This window comes from Styela clava, chromosome 8, assembly GCF_964204865.1.
Source record: "Styela clava chromosome 8, kaStyClav1.hap1.2, whole genome shotgun sequence".
Classification (NCBI taxonomy): Eukaryota; Metazoa; Chordata; class Ascidiacea; order Stolidobranchia; family Styelidae; genus Styela; species Styela clava.
This window is the reverse complement of record NC_135257.1, coordinates 14,821,003-14,831,686: the sequence shown is the minus strand read 5'-3', so window position 1 is coordinate 14,831,686 and position 10,684 is coordinate 14,821,003. Positions and strand designations below refer to the sequence as shown.

General features: G+C 34.5%; 2 protein-coding genes across 4 annotated transcripts in view; one reads left to right on the top strand and one right to left on the bottom strand.

Annotated features, from left to right (window-relative positions):
* LOC120345456 (inosine-5'-monophosphate dehydrogenase 1-like) overlaps window positions 1-10,684 on the bottom strand; it is a 149,280-nt gene that overhangs the window by 103,354 nt on the left and 35,242 nt on the right. The gene's annotated exons all lie outside the window — the stretch shown is intronic.
* Window positions 1,656-10,345, top strand: LOC120346405 (replication protein A 70 kDa DNA-binding subunit-like). Its single transcript, XM_039416133.2, has 14 exons — window positions 1,656-1,772; window positions 2,174-2,297; window positions 2,441-2,549; window positions 2,769-2,860; window positions 3,560-3,752; window positions 4,252-4,423; window positions 4,757-4,952; window positions 6,212-6,351; window positions 6,934-7,082; window positions 7,617-7,684; window positions 7,819-7,940; window positions 8,291-8,404; window positions 9,111-9,305; window positions 9,818-10,345. Exons 1-14 carry the CDS (start codon window positions 1,740-1,742, stop codon window positions 9,920-9,922), a joined length of 1,812 nt encoding a protein of 603 aa, XP_039272067.2. The 5' UTR covers window positions 1,656-1,739; the 3' UTR covers window positions 9,923-10,345.

Below are 10,684 nucleotides of genomic sequence, written 5' to 3'. Positions count from 1 at the left end.
AAATTTCAAAAAAAAAATAAGGTGTGGAAAACAGAACCTTTTTTTTCGATTATCGCAGTGATCATCTCTTTCACTCGATACTCAAATATGACATGTTTGAAATACAAATAATAGGCATTAGTGTCCGGGTCTGACCCGCGGAGCACTGTAATCTGGCCCGCGGCGCTTCACTAAATTATAGTAACAAAACATCCGTTTTGACGAATATATTCTTTAGGCTAAATTATATTATAACCTAACAATTATATAATTCACAATTACTCGTTTAATAAGCATATAATTAAGCAAATGGCAACAAAACGCAGAATAGTTGATGCTAAGTGCAAATGGTTCAATGGAGCCTGAAATATTCAAATGGAATTATATGAGATGCAATGAGGAAATAAATCTATATTCTATTCGAGAGATGTATCACTGCTTGATTTTTAATATAAAAAGTATCATCCGTTCGGTTTTTCGTTTTTCTAAAAATATGTGCGGCCCGCCAATGACTTGCAACCTTAATTTTGGCCCGCGAGCTACGAAAGGTTGCCGACCCCTGATTTAAGAAAACCGCTATTCTTTGCCAAGTGTATAAAGAAGAAGCTGATTTAAGCGTGTGTCTTCTTTGTGAATAAAGGGACTGAGAGTGGCGCGTTCGATACGTTTTCATTGTGTTTCGTCTATATAGATTCCGGGCTATCAAAGATGTGACAATTAGGTCATTGAAAAAAATATCATCGTGCGGGTCATATGAAATTATTGAATTAAAACTGGTTCGCACCCTTGGCGCGAAATCTCGTTTTTACAGACGATTATACTTTGAGTATAACTTATATCATAATAGTGGCTTAACCCGTTGACCGGAGGTTGATTGTGGGCTGGAGGAACTCTGGTACCGCTGGACAAAAACTGTGGAACATAGAATACAAAGTGTCTATGATATAGTCACTTTGATAGAAAAGGAATCGCGCGCCGAGAACCAAAACGTCCCATTTTTGCTCACTAGCGTCTTTGGTGACAACATTTTACCGGACATAAAAAATAAATTTGCAAAATAAGAATAATTAAATATTATTATTAATGTTTAATAAAGAAAAAATTTATTTTATCCTAAAATCGAATATACCACAACGATAATTCGAGTGTAGAATTTGTCCTCTACCAACTAGAAAGCATAACAACAGATATCGCAAAAGGCGGGAAAGGCAGAAAGGGGTTATGTTGATCATATTACTGCATTCAGGTATTAGATCTACTTGACAGCTTGAGGTTGGCTGCTGTTTGCTGTCATTCTATCATTTAGATGCAGTCGTGTTGGACCGGCTGTAGAAAGAAAATTACTCAGGGTGAAGTTAGGTGAACCACCGTACTGCGGCGAGCGTATTCCTAACACTCAGCACGATGAGCCACACAGCCGCGCCGAACTCGCTTTTTACTTCTGAACTTGCTTTCCAAAAGTTTGGGAACAGCTGGATCTTTGGAATATGCTTTACTATTACAAGAAAAATTTTAATTTCTAAGCTAATGCCTGTAATCAGTTGCATATTTTCCAGTTAACTGATTGCTAGATTACCGTATGCAATCCCCAAATTTGGGAATTTCAGAAGTTGCAGGGTTACAGTATGGAATTAGCCATCCCTAGACTGCGGTATCTCTTAACTATTCAACTTTCTTTCAGGAATCAAACTTTGTGCTAGGTTAGTTTCAAACCGTTATACCTGTATACCGTTATCAAGTTATATTGCTGTATTGTAGCGATGGCAGATCTTGTAAAGCCAGGGGTTGTTGCTGTAAGTATTTTTTTTCAATCTCCTACGGTACCGGTATGTTCTGTTCAGTCTTCTGAGAGTATTGTCTAATGGTTTACAAATACAGTTAAAGTCATTCTCTAATTAAACTGAATTTTTAATAATTTTTTTTATCTCAGATTATTAGGGTGTTTGTATACTATTATAAATACAGAAATAGGTTTTGTCAGTTTGTCAAATTTCAAAAATGTGTGTATCAATGGTTTTGATGCTAATTGATCATTTAAAAATGGGAAGAACTCAAAAAATACTAAGTTTGGGAGAATAAACTTGGCTAAATCTTTAGCTATATCAATTTGGAATTGTATGTTGAAGTGAGGAAAATTACAGCATTAGCTGATTCGTGATTAGTCAAAAAATTTACATTTGTATATACATTCCAGGCAATTCTGAGTGATGAGCAACCAGAAAATCCAGTTTTTCAAGTGCTGGGAACAAAAATTATTGAAAGCAGTGCGACCGAAAGAGTTCGTCTCAATGTATCAGATGGAGAATATTCTTTAGCCAGTGAGATTTCCTATTTAAATAATGCCTTTTTATGAATTCTCATATGTTGTCATACCCACTTTGCGACTAGCTTCATTCTTGACATAAAATTGACACTAGCATAGCTAACCCCACAATTTACACATACTTATTTTTTCATTCAGCCACCATGCTTGCCACTCAGCTAAATCATCTTGTGAAAGAGAAGAAAATCGATAAATATGCAATTATCAAATTAACAAAATATCAAGTCTCAGTACTACAGCAATCAAGGTAGTTTTATCTTTTTACTTTTATCTTTTCTAATGAATATTTTCGATACTGTACGTTCCCTTTGTTCCATAGATCCAACCCTCAAACACTGGTCCAGTGATTCCCGAACTTTCATATTTTACAATAAAATCTTCTGCAGGAAGGAAATCTTCCCGACTGGAGAACGCCACACGCCATCATTTTTTTTATTCAGATCATTAAAACTGCTTTTTTTACCAGGCATATCCTTGTTTGTCTTGAGATTGAAATACTCAAAACAGGTGATGAAGTTGGGCAAAGAATCGGAGATCCAGTATCATCTACTAACTTTGGTTTGTTTTTATATTTTATGAATATTTCAGGAAATGCTATGTCGATGAAGTTATGTTATATAGGTTTGGCATAGATGTCTAACATGAGTCAAATATTATCATACTTTTGTAATTATATAATTGGATAAATAAATACTTCATGAATGATTTTTGAATATTCACTCAAAAAACTAGAAAAAAAAACAAGACCCAGGTCATTTGAAACATATTCTAGACAGGATATTACTTTTGTGCGAAACGCCCTGGATTCCTGAAACTTTTTGGGTATAATCATACACGGACTAAAGTTCCAAGTGTTAAAGAGAATAGATTTGGGGGCTCCCGAAGTATGCGAACCAAGATGGCGGACATCGGAATGTAACATGTGTACTAGGTTAGGCCATAATTTTTGGTATGAATACTACGGGAGGCTCTTGGCTAGTCTTTGAACTGATAATAGGACTAAAATAAGGAAAATTGGAAAAAAATTATCGCCTAATCCTAACCTGTTACCCATGTTACGTTCCGATGTCCGCCATCTTGGTTCGCATACTTTGGGAGCACCTAGATTTGAAATTAGTATTGGCTGTGACACAGCCATGGTGAATATTTTTAAACTCCAAATTTGGCTGTTTTGTAATTTTATGGTAGATGAAAAAATGAATTTTTCATAAATAAATATGTAAATGAATAAATCGTCATCCTGACATTTATATTCAGTGAAAGGTAGTTCGAGGCCAAAACCATCCTTCAATGGAACAGCCAACAAAACAAATGGAAACTCTACTTCTGCTTATGACAGTCCCAAACCAACTGGAAAAATGCCATTTGCAAAGGGGACCACTCCAAACACCCCAGGAGGAACACCGATGAGAGTGATGCCGATTGCTAGCCTTACTCCTTATCAGAACAAGTAATAATTTTTCAGCAACATTCAAACCACATGGCCTACCTAAATTAGAATGTAATCGATGTTGCATATTTGAAAATATCATCTTCAGTAAGTTGTTTCATGGGCCATTACTGCTCATAAAATATGATCAATAAATGAGACTCAATATTTTTGATTTGTAATTAACATTTTGAATCTTAGTAATCTCCCCAATGAATAACAGACTATTCAGATTTGGTCATTCATTTCAGAGCAAACTATATTGTCGGTCTCCAAAATGTTTTAGATTATTATTGGATATCTGGTTAATATATATACCATAATTAGAGAAACGGTATCTCGTGACGGTATCTGTTGTATCAGCGAGAATTGTGCCTCAAACAAAATTTTTTTTTAGTAAAACTATTTTTTGATTTATTTCTAATAGAATCAACAATGTACGGTTTTCTTTAAAAAATTTCAAATATTTGATTCATTAGTAGGCCCTGTATATATTCCCAATTTTCTGTCTAACAATTAGATGGACGATAAAAGCTCGAGTAACCCAAAAAGGATCTGTTCGAGAATGGAAAAATGCCAAAGGAGAAGGAAAACTATTCAGTTTCACTGTTCTGGATGAATCTGGTGATATTCGAGTCACTTGTTTCAAGGAAGAAGTTGATAAATTTTATGATATGCTGGAAACTGGCAAGGTTGATGGTTGTGATTTTGTTTTACATTAACATCAAAATTTCATAAAACTACAGTGATACCTTGGTAGTCATACGACTCGATACTCTAACAATTCAGTAATCGACCCAAAAATTCTAGTCGAAAATGCTGTGGTTCTCGAATGGGAATTAGGTGCTCGAACACCCAAATTATGTTCGACTACCGGGGTATCACTGTAGGTTACGGTATGCTGTTCAGACAGATAATTTAAAGCTTTTTCACCATCTAAGCTAGGATCCTTGAGATCCTTGAGACCAGTTGAGACTCATTGGATTAATATTTTTAAATTGTATTAATTTATTTTTCAATCTTAGGCTTACTATATTTCGAACGCAACTTTGAAACCAGCAAATAAACAATATAACAACACTACACATGATTATGAGATGACGTTAAGACGTGAAACAATCATCAACCCTTGTGAAGATTCTGAAGTTGGAGACTTGCCCAAAGTCATTTATAATTTTGTTCCTGTCTCAAAATTATCCAATCATATTTCACAGATTGTTGGTAAGTGCAATTCGAATAGGCTCGTTGTTGAAAAGTTCAGATTTTTCGAATGATGGTGGCTCCTTACATATTGTAAGATATCAGTGGTTCGGGGCCTTGTTGAAGTGCGATGTATAAGTCAGCGCTTCTCAATCGATGGTCCCCGGGCCACTGGTGGGCCATCAAGCATCTCATGGTGGGTGGCAAAATCGTTGCCAAATTATTTGCATTTTTCTATATATTTTGTTTTGAAATTGGAAATATTTCGACTTTTTGATGAGGATATCAGTCGATTCCATCAATCCAGGCGTTCAAACGTAACTATTATTTGCGTCTGTGGCCATCCTTGTCATTTATACGATGATGGTATTCAACAATAGTAATGTTTTGAAACTATTCTATTTTACCGCATTAGGATACATGAAAAAAATGCAGAAAATAGTTTGAACAGTTCTCTCGAATACGAAACACCCGACGAAAAGTGACTACTATTCGGAATTATTCGAAAATTCACCGAAAATATATATTCGAAAATTTCGAACTTACATTGATATTTGAATATAATCTAATTTTTGATTCGTTTTGGACAACCCTGTCTCGAGTTATTTTAGCCTCTGATAAAAAAACTAATTAGGGGTGGGCCGCGAAGTGAAAGTGGGCCACTATATGAAAAAGGTTAAGAAGCACTGGTATGAGTTGTTAACTGCTTGCCCTGCGTAAGTTTGTAGGTTTGAATCTTTATGTGACACAATATCGTGGCAATGGCACTGTAAACTGGTAGGACAGTTCAATTAATAAATAAAGTTTGAGGTTATTAACTTATTATGCTTAATAAAATTATAATAATGTTTGAAATACAGGAGTACTGGTGTATTGAACCTTTCTCTTTGTCTACCTCTGTATCCGTATTTCTTAGGTTTAGGCTGTTAAGGGGCGTTATATGCTTTCAGTCACTTCTTTGCTCCTGTTTTTTATTGGCCTTAGCTGCTGCCTTGGTTTTTTTCACATTCCCAGACTTTGTAGTAGTTTCCCTATGGATCCGTGTACGTCCATTGCCACGGAGATGCTACAAATCATCTACAAATCCACCCACATCAATTTTTCTAGCCTAGTTGGGTATTCGGAGACAGACCAAATCATAGAAAATGACAATTATTATGATTATCTTCGTTGTAGTTATATGTCTGATAAAAATAGACTATGATCCAACAAAAGCTTCCATGGAAATGATCATATAGTTCTTGTTTAACAAATTAGTCGACATTATTATTTCTATTCAGATGTGATCGGTGTTGTGAAATTCGCTGACGAACCAGTATCAATCATGATAAAGAGCCAAAACAGAGAAACGAAAAGAAGAAACCTCCATCTTGTTGACAAATCTGGAGCTGAAGTTCAAATGACGTTATGGGGAGATGAGGTCTAAATAACGGAATTATTTTTTATTGAAGTTGAATCTATCCAAATCAAGATTTGTAGTATTGAGATTTTGAAGCTTAAAAACATATACAAAATCATAAAATTGGTTTTTGTTCTATATTGTTAAGTTCAACTATATTGTTGAGGGCGATGGTTGCGTATGAGCATGTAGTAATGAAACTGGTAAAAAGTAAACATTTAGTCTAGCCAAGTGGTTCTCAAAGGGGGCGATATAAAAACATATTACAGAATTACTGTCGCGCCGTACTCTGCTTTTCTCCAGGGTTATGATGAGAGTATATATATAAGCTAATCAATGTAAAATATGATTAATAAATTTCTCATCGTACCAAAATAAATTGTACTCTTTGGGAAGAATTGTACATTGGTCTATACAGACAAATTTTTTCAGGGGAGAGAATAGGGCATTATCTGACGAAGTTTGTCTGTTAAGACATTCAAAACATTGGCTGAACTATATTATTTGTTACCTACCAGTTGAGCCTGTATTGCTATGAATATTATGGAGTTTTTAAGACGTGTTGTGTACATAAAAAAAGCAAACTTAGCTTTTGGTTTCTAGGCAGAGAAATTTGATACTGAAGGATCTCCAGTTGTTGCATGTAAAGGTGTGAGAGTGTCTGATTTTGGTGGATGTTCGATATCTACCATTAGTTCAACAACAATGATGAAGAATCCTGACATTCCAGAAGCATTTGAATTAAAACAATGGTGAAATTTATTTCTGAATTCTGAGTGACTTGAGTTTTTTCAGGATGGATAAATATGACACTTTTTTTTCATATTTGATGAAATATGGCAACAATGAATTGGATTGAAAAAAAGAAGAATTTGACATATTGTTTGTATGCCCAAAACCAATGTTGCTCAAAATTCCTGAAAATCTCACATACATCAATCACATTTTACTGCCTAAAAAAAAAACCTATCGACTTGATTACGCCTGGTTGGGCATGGGTTTAAAGAGAGATCTGTAACCTACGTCGCTAATTCTCATACTACTAGGTAGGTCATCGGGCCAGTATTGATGGATAGACAATCGTTGCGACGAATTTCTTGATATATGTTGTAAAGTAATAACCAAGCCATGTCAAATTTCCATTGGTCATTTGCTATTACTATTTTATTTAATAATAGTAATATGTAAGACCAGTTGATTGTTTTTTCCCAATTAATTCAAATTTTTGCTACATAATACCCTTTCATAACATTTATAACATATTGTTTCACTTGTAATTTTTCTAGGTTTGAATCTGGAGGTTGCAACCAAGAAACAACATCAGTAACTACAACTGGTGGTGGAGGCGCATACAGTATGTAACACATTTTTCATTATTGATAATCTTCTGCTATAGTTTATATACTATAGCTTCTAATCAATGGCTACGCTATAGCTTTATTTCTTTCATGTTTTGACAACTAATTATCACTTTGAAATGCTTTACAGCTACAAACTGGAAAACTCTGGAAGATATAAAAGAAGAAAACATGGGCATGGGTGACAAACCTGACTATGTGACATGTAAATGTATTGTCACTTATTGCAAAAAGGAGAATGTTTTATATAAGGTAATTTGCATTCAGTATTGTAAATTACCGTCATGTTTAAGTGTTACACAATTTCATAAAAATATGTATGTTCCTGAGTACATAGTCATCATTCCAGTGGTATTTATAGTGTTATTTTGAATCGTGGATTCCAAATCTCATTATGTTCTCTGACTTACTAACTGCTATATTTAGATTTATCTTTGTGACAGAAATATCAGTAGATAACTAATTTTAGATAATTTCGGTCAATGTGGAAGGGAATTGTGTAAAACAAGGTTTCAGTAGCAATGTTTGAGCATAGTAATTTTGTTGATAAGTTGGGAACTTCCTCACTAAAAGGATGATAATTATCTTTTTTTAATTTTCAGGCATGTGCAACTGAACGATGTAATAAGAAAGTGATCGATTTGCAGAACGGTTCTTTCAGATGTGAGAAATGCAACAAGGAGTCTCCTGACTTCAAATACAGAATGATTCTCAATGTATGAAAATCTTATTATTTGTTATATCCAATTTCATCATTGGCATGCTTTTAAAACCCGTAAATCACAATGCTGACGTAAAAAATTATTCAAAAGAAATATGGTTTACAGTTATGGAAATAAAACCCATGCAACAATGCAAATTGGATTTCACTGTCGCAGTTTTGATTAAAGCACCAACAGACTGATAGCAAACACTTCCATAGTACATTAGCAATACCATTATGCATAGGAAAATATCTTCTGCAATTTTCATTTTGTAACATTCCATGCAGTGTGGAAATGACCCCTTATTGGTCACCATTAAAAATGGATTTCCATTCATCCCAAGTGCATCTACCAAGCCAGATTTCCTTTTTATAGTTTCTTCATTCAGTTTTATTCATTTACAGTTTCTTCATAAACATAGAATGAGCTCTACATTTAAAGTAAAACCTTTTCACAAAACGGACAGAATTCAAAAAAATATATCAAATGTGATTGGTTTCTAATCAGTGTCCAGACTGCAAACTATTCCCGATTGGCTAAATATTGCGTCATTGTGCCCTATTTTACAAATATTATTATAATGGGCTGTAGTTCCTCTGCATTTAGTCAGTGTGAGATCATTCTTCTTTGTATCTATCTGAGTGAGTACGTGTGACCTTGCTTTGAGCAAATTCCCTTAATAAAATTTAAAAAATAAACTGTTGTATATTGGCTTCAGATGAATATATCAGATGAGACTGACAATATTTGGGTGACATGCTTCCAAGAACAAGGAGAAATTATACTTGGTTCAAAAGCTGATGAAATCGGAGCTTTGATGGAAGAAAATGAAGCACAATTTGAAGAACTTCTAAAAAAGCCAAACTTCACTTCTTACTTCTTCAAAATTCGTGTGAAAATGGAGAGATACAATGTAGGATCCTAGTTTTATTGCTTGATATGGTTATTTCACAGAGTAACATCACTTTGTTGAGCGTGAATTGTTTGAACATAGAGGGATTTGGAATATACCAATCAAAATAACACTATAAATACCACGGAAATGATGAAAAGGGGGCCACGAGTGCTAAAAGCCTTTGGGAAGGGGGCCACAAGCCATAAATAGTTGGGAAACACCATTCTATGCTGTTACTCCAGTGGGTCAATATGCATATAATATAAGGATGCTGTAGCAAGGGTGAAGACAACTATTCCGAGTGATTTAAAACACAATTGTATTTCTTTAGGGTGCCACCCGACCAAGGTCACACTCCAAATTTTTTGAGTTAGTGTGCATCAAGACGTTTGAATCTCTTAATTGATATTCTAAAATAATATATCATCAAAAATCAAAATGTATTAGAAATAGCCTGATTTTGGCCTCTCCTGCTTGTGAATTGTTTATTGGTGAAAAGAGCTTCTCTGTAATATGACTTGTTGTTTCAGGATGAAGAGCGGCTGAGATCAACAGTTGTTGAAATCTCACCTATTGCACATGAGGATTTTTCAAGAAAGTTAATTGCAGACATTGAGAAATTAAGCTCACAGTAATAAATCATCGTGCACAAAAAAAAATTTCCCTTTACTACCAAATGATACATTGGCTAGGGTTTCTGCAAATTTGCCTTGTTTGGCAGTGTATAAATGGTTTCGTTCATATTTGTATAGTTAGTTATGGAAATCATTGCATTTATTTGAATTATTTTGGTATGCATCGTTGTAGTAGCGGAAATCAGGTTATATAGGTAATTTCTTGTTTAAAACGTATTTGATTGCCAACAAAAACATAATCCTCTAGTTGGCCATATCCATACTGAATTTGATGATTTATTAGAACTGAAATTTGAAAGTACGAATTTATCAGTTCTACTCAATTTCTTTGTAAATAAGCTTTTGTTTCATTACTGTTCCTATGGTAGATTTTTCCTTCAGTCTTCACTGCCTACTGTATATAATAAAACACTGCCAATTTCGCGAAGAGTTTGTTCTTGCAAATGGGAAGTTTTGAAAGAAGGAAATCTGGCTTGGTATGAATGGAAATTAATTTTTAGTGGTGACCACATAACCGAGTGTATGCATCGGCAGCCTTCCCATATACATTCAATAAGAATATCAAATGGTCACTATTTTTATTGCAAGGGGTCATTTCTGCATGGAATGAATGTTACAAATGCTAAGTGGTTTGGATTTTTAATAAATTTCATCTTACCATGGGCATCCTCACCAACAATCTTGAAGCGCTTTTTCTCTCCAGTTCACAAAGAGCTGCATTCTCTGTCAGCCATATCGCCTTCAAACTACACCACCATTAAT